The sequence below is a fragment of the Condylostylus longicornis genome, unplaced genomic scaffold, assembly GCF_029603195.1.
Source record: "Condylostylus longicornis isolate FDR11 unplaced genomic scaffold, ASM2960319v2 ptg000077l, whole genome shotgun sequence".
In the NCBI taxonomy this organism is placed as follows: Eukaryota; Metazoa; Arthropoda; class Insecta; order Diptera; family Dolichopodidae; genus Condylostylus; species Condylostylus longicornis.
In genome coordinates this window covers 4,202,474-4,223,471 of record NW_026578045.1, presented here as the reverse complement: position 1 = coordinate 4,223,471, position 20,998 = coordinate 4,202,474, and the positions used below count along the sequence as shown (strand labels likewise).

The 20,998-nt window shown below is 21.2% G+C and overlaps 2 protein-coding genes across 10 annotated transcripts in view; one reads left to right on the top strand and one right to left on the bottom strand.

The window, feature by feature from the left end:
• Positions 1-20,998, top strand: part of LOC129612889 (PDZ and LIM domain protein 4) — a 72,132-nt gene that overhangs the window by 39,886 nt on the left and 11,248 nt on the right. For 7 of the 8 annotated variants that reach the window (XM_055526700.1, XM_055526703.1, XM_055526698.1 and 4 more), the window contains 3 exons: positions 19,824-19,970; positions 20,049-20,102; positions 20,385-20,464. In XM_055526700.1, coding sequence (XP_055382675.1) covers positions 19,824-19,970; positions 20,049-20,102; positions 20,385-20,464 — 281 coding nt within the window. Of the gene's footprint in view, positions 1-13,359; positions 13,571-14,286; positions 14,384-19,823; positions 19,971-20,048; positions 20,103-20,384; positions 20,465-20,998 lie in introns of those variants that run through there. The other variant, XM_055526705.1, reaches the window with a different exon arrangement.
• LOC129612888 (cell division control protein 6 homolog) lies at positions 16,621-19,228 on the bottom strand. Of its 2 annotated transcripts, XM_055526697.1 has the most exons (2): positions 19,128-19,228; positions 16,621-18,421 (listed from the first exon to the last, which is right to left on the bottom strand). In XM_055526697.1, the coding sequence occupies exon 2, from the start codon at positions 18,322-18,324 to the stop codon at positions 16,813-16,815; it is 1,512 nt and encodes a 503-aa protein (XP_055382672.1). In that variant the 5' UTR covers positions 18,325-18,421; positions 19,128-19,228; the 3' UTR covers positions 16,621-16,812. The 2 variants fall into 2 exon arrangements, with proteins under 2 accessions (XP_055382672.1, XP_055382671.1); XM_055526696.1 differs by lacking the exon at positions 19,128-19,228 and having other exon boundaries at positions 16,621-18,593.

Genomic DNA, 20,998 nt, shown 5'->3' with positions numbered 1-20,998 from the left:
AAGAGTAAAATATGAAATAGAAAAAATAGTATTTTTTTAGGGTCAATACACGAATGCTAATTAGCCTTAATGGATAATAATCTCTTGCCAATTAAAATTTTATTCAATTAATCCTTGCCGTATAATAATAATCCCTTGCCAAAGATTGTGTAAAAATTCATAACGAGATGATTAAAATTATAGTCAATAATTAATCCTCGACGTCATCAACATTCAAAATTCCTTAACTCCATGACTTGACATACAAATTTGGTTAAGTTCATGATATACAAAAATTCGCTAATTGAATGTTTATATAATAAATATTTGTTCAATGAAGTATTTGAAAAATTGCATATTTCTAGGGGAATTATACTACATGTTTATACATCATTTTTTTTATTTTTCATGCAATTATTTCAGCTTGTAATTTCCGAGCTATTTAATATTTTATTTATGGTCTTTTTAAATAGAAATTTTTAAAAATATAATAAAAATGTTTTCTCTTTTACAATTTTATTACCAAACGATCATATTTTATGTTTATACCAACAAAAAAAAAATATAAAAATAAAAGTTAAAATATAATTTCATTGTGCCAAATTTTATACTAAAAAGATTTATTAGAAATATATACATATATACTGTATGACATTTTTAAAAATGGCAACACTCCTCCATGTGTACATTATAAGAAAAATATAACATACTAAAAGCATTATATCGTAAATATTATGTAGAAAAACATAAAACAAATTAAAATTTTTAATTTTCTCTATCCAACATTTTTTGGCATTTTTTCAAGGTTGAAATTGAAAACTGTGTACATATATAAAAATAAAAATTTCTAATAATATTTCATAATTCGACAAGATTACAGAAAAAAAAAACCAAAATCAAAATATTTTGTTAAAAATTAATATCATATTTCGAATAATTACAAATCAATTGAGAAAACATAATGATTGCGAATTCGAAGTAATATTACACTTCAAATGGAATTGTTTCTGATTGAAATTGCAATTAGTATTTCGTTTAAAACTCATAAAATTAATTAATAGAGCTCCATCACCATTTTTACCTGGACCCGGTAGATTCATGGAAGATCAGAATGGGATTTATTAGAGCCTACTCACAATATTAGTGAGGAATCCGTGATTGTTGGAACAAAAAGGCAAAAAGTATGAACAAAAATAACTTATGAATTCTACCCTTCAAAATGTTAAACGGTGACGTATAGAAACAAAATGATCTACATCATACGACATTGTATTATAAGTATATTGTAATGTGATGAATAAGTCTTTATCCTTATGTGTTATTTTAACCCTTACTGACGGATATGATCTCAATTTTTTTAGTTTCTATAAATATGGCAGAAAAAAATATCTGAAATTTTAAATTAATTTCAATAAAAAATATTTTTTTAAAAAATTTTTGAAATAGGGCTTTTAATTCAAATTAGCTGCTATAAATATAAACATTTTTTATATTTGAAAAAAATAACTTTATAATTTATTACATAAAAAATTTTACAAAAATTTCAATATATAAGTATTTTAAAGTACCTATATATTTATATTAAATGCCATTAATTCATAGCATAACACAAAATGAATTTTAACATTTTTGTCTGGACGGCACTGCATCACATTGTTCGTCATCGGTAACACTCGCCATATATAACAGTAATGTTATAAGAATTGATAATAAAATTATATTTCTCGTTAAATTTATAATCAATTTCTTGTATTCCATTATATTTCAATTAAATTTATATATAAATCCAAATTTTAATTCTATTTATTAGTTTAATTTTAAGTTTTGTACTTGTAAATTAGATATGACCGATAATGGCAACACTTGATCCTCTTTTATATTTTATTAAACTTCAAATTTTTATAGTAATTTGCTTTTTTTTTTTTGTTTTTTATTAGCAAATTTATTTAATAATAATAAGACACACTTTTACCAGACAAAAATGATTACTAAACAGAAACAAAAAAAAAAAAAAACAAAATTTGATATGTCAACTATAAGTTTACAGTACCCTATATATTCTCTCTCTTTCTCTATATTAGTGTCTCATCTGTACTGTCATCTTTTAATACAACATATTATATCGAATATAATTGTATCTATTCATAAGTTCTTAAAAGAACGTGTACTGATATTATATAAAACATACCATAAATATTTTAAATGAATGAATGCACGATATATGTTTGAATTTGTATAATATTTTATGAAATTTTCAAATCGCAATTGCGTCGCCAAATACAAAATATCAGAAGCAGAGCAATAATATCTGTGGCAGAGGATTTTTATAAAAAAAATAAAAAATATTCAAAAATAATAATTTTTAATTTTTTTCTTTTTTGCATTTTATTTTTTATTTTTCACTTAAAAACAAAAAATTTTTAAATGACAGCATCCAAGTAAAAATTAGAAAAAACATAACCTTGAAATTTTTTTTTAAGTAACACTGAGTCTGAATATTTTGTACTGATGCACAATTTGTTTTTGAAATTTTTCAAATATGAAGAAATGATGAAAAAAAAAAAATTGTGTGGCAAAATAAATTGGAACATTTTTTTTTTTTAGTTGATATTTTCATACACAAGAAGTAGTTGGGTCCGAAAATTTGAAAAGTTCTTTTTGGTTCAAAATATTTATGTATTAAGGTGGGATACCAAAAAATTATTCAGGGTTGAAAATTTGAATTTCATTAAAATTATTTTATTTTTCATTTTATGATTTTTGTTATTTTTAAAATTTTTTGGTAAAAATATTGTATGCAACGCAATGAAAGATTAATTATTAAATTTGGAACACGAAGACGACCACAATAATTATTACAGATTTTTAATATTATAAAATATATTTTATATATATATATATATATATATATATATATATTTTATATATATATATTATATATATATATATTTTATATATATATATATATATATATATATATATAAAATATATATCAAAAATATAAATTGCAAGAATAAACTCAAAAAATAAAATTTTTTTTTGCTTTAAAAATAATTTTTATTTTCGTCTATATTTTGTTTTTTTTTTGTGTTTTCTCTTTGAATAAAAATAAATGTATAGCGTCACCTACACTAATTGGCACTGTGCCATAATATTTTTAAATTTTTTCTTAATATATTTTATAATAAAATGTATTTAAAAGTTTTTAATCAGTTTTTTTTTAATATAATTGTTATTTTTTTTCTTTTCTTTACTTTTGTATTTTAATAATTTTAATAATATAATAAATAATTATATTTATTTTCTTTTGTTTCATTATAATGTATTTAAATACTTAAGAGGTTTTGTATTTTTTTATATTTTTCCTTTTTTATAAATTATATGTACATTTAAATGAACCTAATCTTATTTTATATATTGAACTTAATGAAGAAAAATTTTAATAAAAGCTATGAAATTGTTTTATATATTATACACATAAAGTCGACTACAGTTTTTTAGTAACACAAATGGTAAACGCGGGGGGATTATTACATGAAAAGACGATATTTATTTTTACAGAAATATAAAATTCATTAATAAGACAAGAAAGTTGAAAAAGTCTAATAAGTTAGACAAATTTTTTTTGTATATTAAGTAGTATAGTATAGTCAATTGGCCTGACAAATTTTCAGATTTAATTCGGCAAATAATCTGAATAAATGATCTGATAATCGCAAATGGTCTGAAAAATTTTCGGATAACAAAAAAACCAGTGATTTTAAAAAATTAATTTTATTCTTTTTCTCACAAAAATTTGTCAATTGTCATAACTCAAAATCATTGTCATAATTCTCGAAATATATTATTAAATTTTCAAATTTTATGGACATACAAATTTATGAACAGAAGAATTAGTTATTGAAGTCATGCTTTGTTTTTGAAAAGCATTGGGAGTTCAATATAGATATTCAATATATTAGCTTAGCACAATACGGTTTATTATTGCTTTAAATTAAAAATGTATTTTTTTTAAAAACAAAGAATATTCCGAATTATCAAAATTTTTCGAAAAATTATACTCATATACGAATAGCTACGTATGACACATAATAAAATTAAAAAAAAAAATTACAAAATAAATAACATTTATATTTATAAAATATGATAATTGTTTTTTTAGTATCTTGTCTTTTTACGAAAACATTGTGTATATCTACATTCATACTAATAATTAGGTTCGTTACATTCGTGTACTGTGCAATTTTAATAAATCTTCTTTTAATAGCTTATATCTACTGCATATGATTTGTGTATATAAAATTATTCGTTTCATGAAAAATTGGATGGAATATTTATTTATATTATCTGCCGTCTTTCAAAGTTGCTCAAATTCATCAGAAGGGTGGGTGTCGAGATAGTGGTTCTCGAGAAGGTGGTTCTCTAGAGGGTATTATATGACTTTGTCCCACTCCTAGTTCGGGGGCACAATAGATCTATATATTTTTTGGTTGCAGGTGACTGTTACCCTTTCTTTGCAATCTACAATCCATTTACATATTATGAACATATACAGGACCAAAATATACATATACCAATAAAGCACTCAAATTTCAATATTAACAATTGTTTAAGCGAGGAAATGCTTATTGTGATCAATCGAGAGTGTGAAATTGTTTGGTTCTTTAATTATAATAATGTATACTGTGTATATGAAGAATAATAACGTGTAAAATATTTACTTTACAATTTCATCGGCATTTAGCTACAATATTTAATAAGTATTGTTAATTTTACTTACAATCGATTGTTATACTCCCAATTTCTTCTTTTTTTTTTTCTTGAACTCCACCCGACAACCCTGCACGTTACATATACGTGTAGCATTTCAAACAGAGGAGACATTTTATATACATAATTCAATTTCCTTGTTCATTAAAGTAATTGCAACGCTTTCAACCCTGTTTATCTAAAATTAATTTTTAAAAATCATTAAATAGAAAATTTTATGTAGGACTTTTTTTTTGACGATCTTTATATTATAAAAATATTCAAATTTTTTTTTTATTCATACTTCATTTTATATTTAATATTTGATATAATGTGACGTAAAATATTTAATTACAAGACAATGTAAGTAATAAGTATGTACGTAATTTCTTTAACTATATAAAATTTTAAATAAAATTCTTATTAGTCATTAATATCTATTTTAATTTTTTCTCAATTCATTGTGAATAATTAGTGGCATTTTCTATATTATTTTCTATATAATTATTAATTCTGTTATTGTATTTCTTAAATTTTTCGTTACGTTCACAAACGCTTTTATATGTGTATAAATATACACACTTTGCGGTATATGAAAGTTGCATACATTCAAAAGTAATACCTACAATTCAGTAAAGTAATTTAAAAAAAAATAAGAAAAAAATATTGTGAATTATTTTCACAAACAATCATTTTTTTTTCGATATAAAATTGACTTTATTTAAAAAATTGTACCACAAAATTCGTAATCTTTGAGTTATACCATTTTAGATTACATATGCGATAATGTGATAATATTTTTGTATTAGTCAAACAAAAAATTACTCAATTTTTATTTTGCATAACATTATTGATCATCAAAATTTAAGCTAGTCAGCTACCTGTTTCTTGGCATTAAAAATACAATTGTATTTTAAATTTTCTTTTAAAAATAAATACATTTACACAAATAAATACAAGTATGTATAATTATATACTTATGTATATACTTATTTACCATACATAATTTCTTATAAACAAAAGTAGATAATTGTATTATTCACACCATACATACAACATGCATACAACACAACACTGTTACTCTTAATACATACATAAATAATGCATTAAATAATTTTATTTGCGTTATAATTTTTAATTTAAAATAAAATTTTTAAATAATATTATAAAATAATTATTCTTAGAACAAAAACGAAAGCGAAAATATTGTTTAATTAATTTAATGAATTTTTTTTTGGAAATAAAATAAAAATTGAAAAAAATTTACTTTTTAAAATTATTTATTTTCTTTTTAAATAAATTTATGCATGTATGAGTGTATGTGTGTGTGTTTATAATATGTATATTAAATATATCATAAAAATTCATTAAATATTTCATTATAATAATAATATTGTAGTTCATGACATTTAAAAGTCAATTAAAAAATAAAAAAAAAAAATAAAAATCTATTGTCAAGGATTGTTTCGCATCATAAAATAAAATTTAGACATTTATTTTAAAATTTTAAAATTTATATGCAAATATAGATGTATATGTATATGTGTATATGTACGTTTAAAATATTGTAGGTGTAATAAAAATATTAATAATGTTAATTTTAAATAAATAGCAATAACATCTCTGACACTTTGAATCTCTCACCTCAAACAATATGAAAATAGAACAGAACAACAAAAAATTATTCACTTCATCACACAAAGAACTTTTACAAAAAAAAAAAAAAACATTTTTAATTAAAATAATAATTATGAATGCAAAAATATACTAGCTATAATAATTATGAATTTTAAATAAAAAAAATATTATATTGAACTGACCAGGGTAATCTTTCCAAAAAAAAAAAAAGAATGTAACTCAAATTGTATAATACATAATTTAACATTAATTCGGCTTTGAAATGAATTTCTGAATATTATTGTGTTTCAATATAAATTTACAAATAAGGGTTTAATTAACATTGTAGCTCGTCAATATAAAATATGAGTTGAGTTCCAATTATGAATAAGTACATGACATTCTATATAGTAATATAAAAATTCTAATTATACAGAATCCCACAGATGTATATTTTAAGAAATTAGTTATGTTGAGGAAAGTAGATACCCACGTACTACCAGACTACCAGAGGTAAAATTAATTTTTAAATTCTTAAATATTTCCTTTTGCAACCTACTTAATCGAACTATCCTATATTAATTTAAGCTGCTATACTAAATATCCTGAAAACTTGAACAATAAATATAAATCCAATCAACAAGACAAAAAAGATTTGTACGTTGTATACAATAAAATTGCCAGTATATACAATTGAAGTTCATTTAAATGGAATTAACAGTAGAACCATTGGTAAAAAAAGAAAAACTATTTCAACTGTTCGTTTTTACATTATTTGACCGTAAAAGTCGTACTGTGTTTTAAGTTATCAAAGATGGAATTTCGAGACCATGTGTATGTATATATATATATTCATTTATATATATACATATATATATATATATACATATATATATTCATTCATATATAAAAATGTATTAATAATAATTTGAACTTTTTTCCATATAGCTACTATAATATTATTTTATAAGATTTATTACAAATATGACATAAAATTTATTTATATTTTAATTTACTATTTAAAATAAAAAATTTCATAAATTTTAAATTTAATTTTTTTTTTCTTTATTACACGTAAATATAAAAATATGGCATATTAAAATATATATTTTTAACAAATACGGAAAGACAATGTTCCAAATAGCTTAAACACAGAAAAAAATTAATTCGGTTAATCTCGCATATATTAAAATAAATATCGTATACTATAAATAATTAAAATAAAAGTTGGTCAAATTTATACTAAATTTATATAAAAAGCAAAATTTTTTTTTTAAGAATTAAATGTCAACCGGAAATGTCCAAGAAATGTGTTTGTATACATATTATTAAAATAAATATCTTAACATCAACTTGTTCACGTTTAAGATTTTGTTATTAAATGTGTGCGGTGCTTGCTACATTTATTTAAAGATTACGTGATTTTAAAGGGATTAAATAAAGTTGTATCGGATTAGTTTTCAATTTTATTAGAAACTAATTACAATTTTAGTTTTATTATTTGTAACAGGTGTTATCAATTTTATTATTTGTAGTAAAAATATGGTGAAAATTTGTAATGAAAAATTTTAAAAAATCAAATGTTAAAAATTTTAAATTTTTTCTTTTTAAATTAATTTTGCCAATATTTGTCCAACTTTCTTTTAACTAACATTATAAAAATAATTATTTATGTAAAATATAATTTTTTTAATAAAATGTCAAATCTACATACATATACATACATACATATTTTCACATGTACATGCAATGAAAACTTAAACTATAAATTCTTATAATTCTAATTTATTTAAAATATATATTTTATATTTTAATTATATTTTAAATTCTATATAATTAATTGTTATTTAATTAACTTCATTAAATTTTATGTACATAAATTGCATAATTTAAGCACTTATTTAAGAAAAAAAAATAAGCAAAAATTTTAACAAACAAATAAAATTAAAATGACATTTTTTTTTTAAATAATTATTTATAAAAATATTTTATACATGTATTTATGTATGTAGTGTGTGTAATAAAAATGTACATAGGTTTGCAAATTATTTGCAAATTATTTGCATATATCTAATTATAAAACTCTTATGTATACGCCACCATTACCACCAGAATCACTAGCATCACCACCGCCACCATCACAACCACATTCAATTTATTTTCATTTAATCATATCGAAACTTTTAATTAAAAATAAAATTTTTTCTTCATTTTTATTTTTATTTTGTACTAAATAAAAGAAAAAGTAAAAATCATGGCGAAAATTAAAAAATTTCACCTGCTGTTGCAGTCAAGTTCAAATTCATTATTATTTTAAGGTTTTCATTTTTTTTTTTTGTTTTAAATATTTTAATTTCTAAAAAGTTAAGACTCTTTAAAAATATTGTATACATGTGTTTATACATGTGTGTAATTAAGTGCACCATACTATGTGTATTAACCGAAACCAAAAACAAAAAAAAAAAAATAAGAAATTTTATTTTACTAATGATGTTTGAAAGACATGTCCTCGTAAAATCTCCTACTTCTCCTCAAAAATCATAAATCTTTTTTTTAATGAAACGGCCCCGTGTGCAATATATACATACTAATGTAAAATACAAACATAAATGTATACGCACATTTATAACAAAATTAAAATTAAATAAAAATTCTTCAACAAAATTAACAAACAAATAAAAATCTTTCCATAATGAATAACCTGAGTGAATGCGGTCAAGGACATGCTATTAAAAACACAAAAAAAAAAAATTCTATGCATACGCATACTTTCTCATATTATACAAAATTTTATATTAATTTTTTTTTTGGCTGTTGTTAAAATTAATTTGTTTAAGAAAAAAAAAACATCACAAGTCCTATAACCACGCTTTTACACTCATTTTGCTTTTACATTCAATACACATAAACTATAGGTGACACTTCAAAAGACGCATACACACAAACAAAAAACACAAAAACGCATTTTAAAAACCAATCATAATAAAATTTATAATTAAATTTTTAGTATTTTTTATTTTTATTTTTTATTTTATGATAAACAACACTCTTTAGAAGAAAAGTAAATTTTTATTTTTAGTTTTTTATTATTTTTAAATTAGACAATTCATTTATTTTCAATATATTATAATGTGGTGTGTATGTAAATAAAAATATAAAAATTATATGTACTTGTTGCATGTGATTACGTTTACTTTGGTATATCGGCGGCTGCAATTAAACATGGTACCACAATATTAAATTTCTTTGGCTTTCATAATAAATTAAAAAATTGCGACAATGAAAACTGCATCATTTTTGTCAGTTCATCCATTTTTCAGTGTCACTCTAGCCTTATTTATAATAGTTCCCTGAACTTCTCTGAACAATTTTTTTGTTCTTACCTAATTCTCAATATCGAATCAAATCTGTTTTCCTTGTCATCTCACAATAAAAAGACTCACTCTTGAATAATGCTTTTAAATTATAAATTTTAATAAAAGTGTTTGATGGATGACAACTAATTTTAATATGTTCTCATACCCTTTAATCAGTGACTCCCAAAGTGGTCTATATAGACGTTAGGGGTTCATGAAGAACTGCTAGGGGTCTACAAAAAATATGAATTTAATTAAATAAATATTAAGGGGGTCTATCAAAAATTCAAAAACACGACAAGGGGTCTACAAGGGAAAAAAGTTTTGGAACCTCTGCTTTAACCTATATATTTTTCATGTAAAAGGACAATACGAAATGCAGCATACAATATTAATGATATTTTTCAGTAAATCTGTTATATAAAAATTATTTCGTATAATATCGTTCTTACAATTTTAATTATTATAAGCCAGCCGTTGCCAAAATGCAATCTGTCCATTCAATTTCAAAATGCGACCCATCATTCTTGTTCCAAAAAAAAAAAAAATATTCGATTACGACTATTAAAATTTGAAAAAATTTCATACAAATTTATTATTTATCAAAACAAAAGAATCAGTAAAGTCCGTTGAAAATGTAATTTCTTCTTGTAAGTAGGTGATATGAGAAACTTCTGTGGCCTATACTCATACTAACATAGTACATATTTTCCCACACTACACAAAAGTGTGCTGACGGTTGTTATAACCAGTTCTAAGTGATAATTTCTAAAATTATATAAAAATTTATATAAAATACTGATGTTATAATTACACATATACCCTATTAGTTTATAAATGAAAAGAATCTAATTATAATAATATGGGGATGATACTTAATTTTAAATGATCATCAACATAAAAATCATTATATCAGTAATTACAGTATATTAAATTATAGTATATACTTGAATTTTACCTTGAACACATCCTAAAACGAGATTATAGAATTGAATTCGTTTATTTACATAAGTTAGTTTTTTAGTTTCATTTAAAATTGTTTGAAGGAATCCTACTGCCTAATGAGGCAATTTGCTTAATTTGAAAACCTTATTATTCAAAAATTTAATTAACAAACTACAAAAACTGAAACTGCTTCTTAAAATTTTTCAAATTGTAATTAAATAATTTCTTTGTATACAAAATAATTTCTGTTTATTTGATATAAGTGCATATCGCATGTATTCAAAAATATTTGCAAAATATAAAAATTTTACAATTTTTTAGAAATAATTATAATTTATTTTAATAATTTTTGTATATGCAACAAAAAATTTAAAGAACGCTAAAATAAATGTTTATAAAAACAAGTTTTTTTTTTAATATATTTTATGTTTAATTTGAATTTCTTGTTCTTTTTCTTCTTTTTTTATGGGAATAATTCTATTAAGAAAAGTAATAATTTTCAATATGCATTTTTAATTCATTTGCTGAAAACGATTGTATTTATAATACACGCATCTTTCATCCTTACATCTAGCAATATTCTCATTGATAATAAATATTAAAAAAAAAGAAACTGCAAGAAACAGAAAAAAAAATCGACATAAATTATAAAATTAATTTTTTTTAATTATTTTGCCCCAGTTTAAAGGAAAAAAAATTTTTTTTTTTTAGAAAATCAAAAATTGTAGAAAAATTTCATATAAATTTAGTTGAATGTAATGGAAAATCATTGAAGTTTCTGACTGAGCAGAGATTTCTTTTAGTTGCTTTTTGTTTATACTATGGAAATTATACTTGAATTTTTTGTTTTTATTTTAGAAAAAAAAAAAATATAAAAGAAAATTTAGAAATAAAAAATTCATTTTTAAATAAAATTTATATTTTTATTTTAATAACAAAATAGGGTGATTCACAAAATTAGCTTTCAGTTTTAGAAATTTGCATTTGACTTTATTTAATTTCTATTGCTTTTAAAAATTTACCACTCAAATATATTTCTAGTTGAGCAGCTCTTAATAGTTTTATTATTATTAGGTCATTATCATTTATTATACTTGTTATTGTATTGATCTTATAAAAAACTAGAAAAACACTATCTGCTAAAAAATATAGAATCTCTTATGAATATTTATTCTTTCATGAATAGCTCTTAAAAAATTTTGTTATATTATAGCTCGATTTTAATTATTATACAAGCTATTGAAACAAGCTTAAGCTGAAAAAAATACAATCATTTATAATTCTATAAGTAATTTTTTAACAAACAATATAGATAATATTTTAATAGAATTTAGAGTAGATCAAAAGAAACTAAAAATTTTTATATTTTAATGATTTTTTTTTTTGTATTTTTGAATGAATTTCAAAAATTTAGTTCTTAATTTAGCTATTTTTTTTTTAATTTTCCAAATTTTCCAAATTATCTACTTTTTCTTAATGTGTTTGCTCTAAATTTTTCAATTTTTGTGTTTTTATATTAATATTATAATAACAAAATAATTAATTTCACTATAGTATCACAAAATATTGAGTAAATTCCCAATATTTCTAAAACTTAATTTATTTATTTATTTATTATAAATTTTAAATACTTAATTTTTTTTTTGTATTTTTTTTGTAAATTACAAATATTTTTAATAGAAATTGAAATTTCTATTAAATTACATAAAAACCTGCTCTGATTTTAATACAAAATTAAAATTTCTTTTACATAAAATTAAATAAAATATTCAAGGTATATTCATAAAATTTAACACAATTCTGAAGAATAAAAATGTAACATCTGTTAAAATTAAATTTTCAAATTTTTGTAACATTATTTAATAATTGCACTATTAATACAAAAAAGATCAAAATATTTTAAATACCATTTTAAAGGCACACGCTTTTTAATGGGTTAAAACTGCAAAAAAAACATTTTACGATAATAAAAATTGTTTATAAATTAATTGAAATAATGATGATCTCAAAAGAAGGAATAAAAAAAAAAAAACAGAAAAGAAAAATAAGAAAATTTCAAAAAATTCCACCTTAAATTGTTAAATAATTTGCAAAATTTTATTTTTTCTTATTGAAATTTTGTAGGAGTATAATAAATATAACATTATTATATCGATAGATACTTGTGAACTTATAATAATATTTTATGATTTAATTTATATTCATTTAAAAATATTTATTTTATTTAAATATTAATTTTTTAAAATCTTATTTTTATTATGAACTTTATTACATTTTATTAAAATTTTTATACATAATTTTTTAATAAGAATAATTTTAAATTAATTTTATTTTTTCGGAAAGCTCTTTACCAATATTTACGATTTATATTATTCTTGAATTAAAAGAAGCTTTTAGAAACACAAAACAAAAAAAAAATTTTTCAATGTTTGGAAAAATCATATAGTAGATATATTTTTTCAGATCAGCCTATATAATATCATCGTCTACTACAAGAAAAACAAAAAAAAAAGAAAAATTAAAAATTCAAAATTCAAAATTTTTATAAACAAAAGAAAAGCTAAAAGAAAAACAAAATATATAAAATGAAAAATTAGAAGAAAAAAAAAATAAAACAAAATAAATAAAATTAAATATTGTTTTTTTTTTTCTTCAATTTTAAATAATTTTCGTGGAAAAATAAGAAAAAAATTTGTGTAAAATATTCAATTTCATTACTAAGTCAGTTGCTTTCGGAAAACTGTTTCGTAAACATCGCTCATTCCACCACACACGAACGAAATAATTATCTTCAATTGAGTTTTAAATTTAATCTTCACTTTTGAAAAAAAAAAAAATTAATTTTAAGAATTTTAATTTTTAAAGAAAAACAAAAAGAAAAAAAAAGTTTAATTTTCATTTTTAAATAGGAAGAAACAATAAAGGTTAATTAAATTAATTATTAAAATAAAGAAAAATAAAATAATAAATTTTTTTCGATTGTTAATTTTTTTATTTAAATTTATCAAAATTTTTAATTAAGAAAAATAAAGTGAAAAATTATTCTTAGAGCTTATGCAATTTTATTGAATTTTCCAGTTTCAATATTCCCTTTATATTCATAATATATAATAATTATAACTTTTGTTTCGTTTTTTTTTTTTGGAAAGAAACCCTTCGGTTAATTTCCACTCATTCGAATATATCAAAATTTCAGAAAAATATATAAATTAAAAATTAAATAAATTGTTTAAATTACATCATCTTTTTGAAAAAAAAAAAATGGTTTTTCTTTTATATACAACATCTAAATATTTAAATTTAAAATTAAACAAGTTGGAAAATTAAAATCTTAAAAATAAAAGCATTTTTCTATTTTATTTAATATATTTTTTTTTTTTGGAATTGTTATAGTGAATTATCTATTAAAAATTAAAAATTTTGAATAATTTAAGTACAAAAGAAAAAATAATTAATATTAAAAAATAAATATTTTCCTTAAACAATTTAAATATTTAAAAGATAAAGTAAAAGTTTATTTAAATTCAATTTTTTCAAATTTTTCATGTTATATTAAAAAATAAATTAATGTTTATAAAATATATGTATATTTTTTTTTCAAATTACAAAATATTAAAAAAAAAAAAACACAAAAATATAGGATATTCAATATGCAAAACACATACATTACATTCAAAAATGGCAGACCAGTTTACTGGCGTGAAGTTCCTGATATGAATGAACCAATTCAACATCAAGTAAGGATTAAAGAAAATTTTCATTTACTGAATAATCTTGGATAATATATTTAAATACAATTAATTAATGCAATCTTTTACATATTATCATAATTTATGATGTGCAGAAATATTTTCTAATAAGGATTAAGTTTATTTTTTAATTAATATCGAATTTCTCTATAAAATAAATTGACAATAAGAAATTTTCCTAGAACTGTATCATAAATGATACAAGCTACTATTTACCATCGTTTTAGATTGCATAACAACGACTTTAATTTCAATCATTTATTGCAATTTATTTGCAATTATTTAATATGATTTATTTATATAAGTATATTATAATAAACTCTCAATTCAATATTGCAACAATAGTAAAATTATAAGAATATAATTTAATATATATCATAAATCTTTAAAATTATCTAATTCTTCTAAAGTACAATGACTTAGTTAAGTCGAATTACATAACAGACAGATTCATGAAATACTTCTAAAGTGGATTTAATTTATAAAAAAAAAATGTTTATTTAAATCAAACCATTCTAAACTAAATAATTATTAAAAATTTCTAAACTTAGCCACCATATTACTATATTCAAAGCCCAAGATCAGATACTACTCTGTCAAATTTTTCTGAATTTAAAAGTATAACATTATAATATGGCTATGTTAATGTAATTCTTAATTTTTATTTATCTTCAGTACATATTTTATTTAAAACAATAATTTTTGAATTTTTTATTTAATTCAAATTATTAGGTATTTAATTTTTAAAAATTGACTGAATTTAATTTAATTAAATTTTCAACAATGTACCATTTATAACACTTATTTATATCCAATCTTTACAATATAATACTTTTCGTATTAATTTAGAAATATTTTTATGATTGCATATTATGTATGTATTTTTAAAAAGTAAGTTTTAAAGAATTTAATATATATGTATATATTTATACAATATACATATTTATTATTTATTTTCTAATTATAGTACAAAATAATGTAAACAATTAAGAAAGAAAATTTTACCACAAAAACTCAAAAATGTAAACAATTAAGAAATTCGATAATGGGTAAATTAAGAAAAACATTAAAAACTAACTTAAATAGTTCCATGTCTTACAAAAATTTTTTCCCAATAAAATTTTATTTTTATAGAAATTTCTAATATTTATTTTACATTGCCATTAAAATTTCAAAATTTTTGCTAATATTTCTTCTTTAGTTTTATTAAAAGAGAAGAAAAAAAAATTAAATACTTATATTCAACAAAAAGGCAGCTGTATAACATAAATTTAAAAAAAAAATTTTTGTGAATTTAGAAAATATTTTTATAAAAGGCTGGAAAAAAAACATGTAGGATTTGAGCGAAATTTTAATATCTCAATAACTTTTTATATAAAGATTATATATACATATGTGCATATGTATGAAAATGAAAATTTTTTTGGATTTTTAATTTCTTTTATTTTCCAAATGGAAGTTTATATTAGATACAAACATATAGATTTTTTATTTTTCAAAATTTATTTTTCAATTCTTACGTAAGGTTTCTAGACAGAATTTTTAGCTAAAATATTTGCGTAAATTTTATTTAGGATAAAACTTAAAATAGATCAATTTTCACTAGCTAACAATATAATATACTACACAAAGTTTAGCAATGAAATTTTCAAAAAGCTTTTCATTTTTTTTTTCTCCATCCTACACATTTTAGAAATTTATTTCAATGGAAACGTTTATTTTTTCAATATACACATTATATAAATATAATACTGTGTACACATAATACATATTACATTATGTATCTTATTTATGTATTAAATATACTTGAAAATGAATTTTCAAAATTGAATTTAAAATTTTGAAGAAAAAATAAAAACTGTTATATGTAGTTACCACCGAGGTATTTTGTTTTCTTATGTTGTTGTGTAAATTATTTTTTATAAGTATTTTGGATATGATGAAATTTATACTCAAAGGCAAATGAATGTTAAATATATATGTATGTATGTATGTAGCTAAATTTTAATATAAAATATTTATTTTTAATATTAAAGTTTATTAGACTCTCTTTTTCTTTTAAAATATTAGAAATAAGACTATATTGATAAACACATTCCGTAATTAGAATTATGAATCGTATATGAAACTTACATCAAGTAAATGCTTACATCAAAAACCTAAATTAAAAACCAATATAACAATATTTCCATACAAATCCCTATATCTCAAATAAAAATCTGAAATTGATATTTTTTAAATTATTTTTGAAAATTCATTTTTATTATGTTTACGTCAATCAAGAATTATTGGGTTAATAATTTGATTTTCAAAAAAAAAAAAATTATAAATAAATTAAAATAAATTTATAAAACTAAAATGGATTGTCCAGTTACAAATTTTTAACCTATATTATTTTAAAAAATTTACTTTAAAAATCAACGTCCTCCCAAACAGGAATCGTCATCTAAAATCGTTGCAATCAATTGTTTATCTTTTAATGCATCTGTAACTTCAGTTTGATCCCATTGCAAGGTAATTTTACTTAATCTTGGTTCCTTTTTTGCTATTAATCTAATTATACCTCTTGTATCAACAAGTGAACATAAACTTGCAAACTCAGCTTGATCAACTGATTGAATATTTCGTTTGGCACACACTCGTCTATAAACATCATGTAAACGACCAACTGTAATATCTTTATTCTTACATTTTCGTAACATCAAAAGTAAACTGCACAATAAAATTTTTTGTTGCAAAGGAAAATTATAATCAGAGTCATTATTAAGTGTCTGAGATGTTCCATATACATTATTTAAGACAGAAGCAACTTGTCTTACTTGAACTGGTTTATTTTTTTCTTTATTATCATCTGGTATGATCTTTTTAGATGATTCATTTTCATTTGGGGTAGCATTAGCTAAATCCAAGTCTTTTATATTTATATCTGTTTTACCATCTCTATCAGCCATTTCAATTACTCTTCGACCAATATCGAGAGCACGTCTTATATCACCACTAATTGAAGCAACTTTTCCAGCAAGTAATTGAATTGTTGCTGGCGGAAAGATATCTATAACATTAGCTTCTTCTAATCGAGATTTGAAAATATCAATTATTTGTTGTTTAGAATATGACGAAAAGTTCATTAATTTCGGTCTTAAATTACATTTAGCATTCAATCGTACTAACAATCTGTCAACTAAATCCAAACTATTTGCTATACCAATTAATATAATTTTATGGTGCGTTTTTGAAGGCCATTCAAATATTGTATACAAAACTGATTGTTTAGAGTTACATAGTTGATCGATTTCATCCAAAACTAATAATATTTGCTTATGATTACTTTTCAAATACTTTTCAATTGCTGCTAAACTTTCTTTTTCAGTCTTTCCTGCTGATTTAATTTTAAGTTCTGTTTTAATTTTTTTGTATATACTGGCAACTGTTGAAATCGATGTACAATTTATGTAAACTTTATTCAACTTTTGAGAAAATTTTTCACATTTCAACAATTTTGAAATGCAAGCAGTTTTCCCAGTCCCAGGTTGCCCTGAAACATATAAGCTTCCGGAGGTCTCATTTTCAATATGTTGATTCAAAAATTGTTCTAACTCTGCAAATTCTTTTTCACGCCCAGGCAATATATTAGTTTCGCCACTGCTTAGCACTTTACTAGCATTATGATACTTATTGATTGCCTTGGGCGCCTCTACTACTGCAATGTTTTTATATTCTTCAGACTCCTCCTCATCTTCATCTTCTATGCTTAACCTTTCGATTAATCTCGAAGGACTAAAAAGACTTTCAGGTGATTTTGTAAATTTTGGTTGTTTCGGAGGTGAAACATCTAAGCTCTGGGTTTGTTCATTTTCATAATCTTTTGTCTGACGCTTCTTGTTTGAAACTGGTGTACGATGCTCACTCATGCTTGCTTTTTTTAACATATTTGATGAGGTTCTCCTTCTTGGAGTATTTATACAATAATTTTCTATATCATCATCGGAAACTTCTACGCATTCTTTAATTGAATGCCTTGTAGATCTGCGAACGGACATGTTTAACTAATTAAATTGTTTTTAAAAAATAACTTAAATTTTAAATCAAGAAATCATTTGGGATCAAACTAGATAATTAAAATTATATTAAACTGTTGTTATAATAATTAATGTTCTCTTGAAGTTTTAAATTACTTTACATATTGAGCACCGACTGAATTTAGCGGGAAAATGTAAATATAAATATGTGACAGCAGCTGTTTTTTAGTGACACTTAATAGTGACACATGAAATTGAAACCTATAATAAATTTCGAGTGTCGATGTCGTAGTATGTAGCGGCAAATACCTGAACTACAAAAATTTTGGTTTAAGTTTAAATTATAAACGGTTTACTCCGAATTCTGTACTTTTTTGGGAAAAGTTATTCAGGTATTAAATGAAATTGTAATTTTAATTACATTATTTTGAAGCGCTTGAATGTTCTAATTTACTGACCAGTGAAATAAATTAAATTGCTCATTAAATTAAAATTTGACAACGATGTTATAAAATGTTACCGGCTTGACATCGGAACATGAATAATATCGTAAAAATTTTATGAATTCGATATTATTAAATTCAGTTTGTAAAGGGGATCGAAATATTATTCTTCAAAATGTTATGCTTTTGACAAATAACAATTTTATATTTAGTATCTTCCTACTATGTAAGATTTCTGACAAGTTTCTTTATTCCTATTTGATTACTCACACTGATATTGGATTCTATGATTGTAAATTATTAATGGCTTTATTTTATATTTCCGAACAATATTTGACTTCCGTTGACGTTAAATTTAAAAACGATAATTATAAACTGAAAATTATAATTTTAATTTTTATTATTCATTCTCTTGAATTTTTTTGTGCCAAGAGTAAGAAAATATTTTTTTAGAAGGAGCTTTCAATTAAAATGAAATTAAATATTTCTAGAAACATTTTCAAAAAGCTTTAAGAATAAGGATATTTTTAGAAAAATATTTTTTTTTTGTTTATTTATGAGTGGCAACCATACCGCTATAATTAAGAATTTTATATTATGTATATCATAAAATAAAAATAGAAGTCTTTAAAAATACTGTCACCCATTAACCCCGCAAATATGCCATGATTGATAAATTATCTTACTTATTGTAGAAAAATTAATATCAAAAACATTTTATAATGTAATAAGGTCAAAACTTAACTATAAAAATATACATACATATGTACTTATAATTGTGCAAATATGTGTATTACAACCTGTGGAGTCTCTAATTGTTTTTTTTAAATATTAAAAAAACTTATCCAATTTAAATTGGTTCTATTTTTTCTATTTCAAAATATATCATTAAATTTTGGACACAAATAAAATGTATTTAATGTTTAATTTTTAATATTTATTAAAAAAATATTTTCACTTTTTCAGCCCTATAGAACAACTCCTTTAGTTCTTCCTGGAGCCAAAGTTAAGAAAGATCCCCCAACTACAGAATCATATTTGAGATATTACCCAAACCCAGCTGTACGTGCTGCACCAGGACATGATTATCATGATGTTCTTATGAAACAAAGAGTAAATACTTAATATTTTTGTTTTTCAGTTTAATTTTCATTTAAGTGATAAAATCTCTAAATAATTTATATTTTGTAGGTCGCTGACACAATGTTGCATAAAGTAGTTGGAGAAGATGCTCATTCTGGAAGAGTAAGTTTTTAATAAGAGTATATAATGCTTATGAATTTAGCTCGTTGTATAATTTGAAAATTTATTAAAAGTATTTAAATTAATGTTGACTTGAATGAAAAATTGAAAAAATAAAATTAATCTACTTAAATATTTTAAAAAGTGAGAGAAAGCCAATTTTTCCATTAAAATTTCTTATGGATTTATTAATGTTTAAACAATAATCCAATATTAATTCAAAAATAAGCTAATACAATATAAATTAAATGTAAAATTAATAAATTCAAAAAAATTATTCAATAGGTTTTTCATAAGCAATTCAATTCACCAATTGGTCTCTACTCTGATAGCAATATTGAAAGCACAATCAGACAAACAGTTCCGTAAGTAAAATATTCAATTTATTTGATGTTTTAACTATTAATAATAAAAACATATTGTTATAACTTTTTATATACATATATTTTTTTTTTCTGGCTACTTAGTTATATTTAAGTAGATAGATGTATTAAACTTATGCAAATACATATATAGTGTATGTCAATAGTAATAATTTATAAAATACCTATCATATTTTATAACTGAGAACAAAAAAAAAATTATAAAAGATTAAAAAGTTTTTAATGATTTTAATCAGAAATAATTAAGTTAATGGTGATTTAAATTTTGTTATTTCACCGCCAAAAAAAAGGAAGGCTAATTAGTTTCTATTATAATTTTGTATTGCATGTAAATAATTGTAATATTTAAAAATTTAAATATTTCTCTATATAATTATGCATTTAATTATATTAAATAGATAATATTGCTTTCCAATATTTTCGATATTATTTTCATTAACAAAATTGGTTGTGTAGTAAATTTAAAACTCAAATATTGTAATTATACAATTGTTGTCTATTTTATTTTTAAAAAAG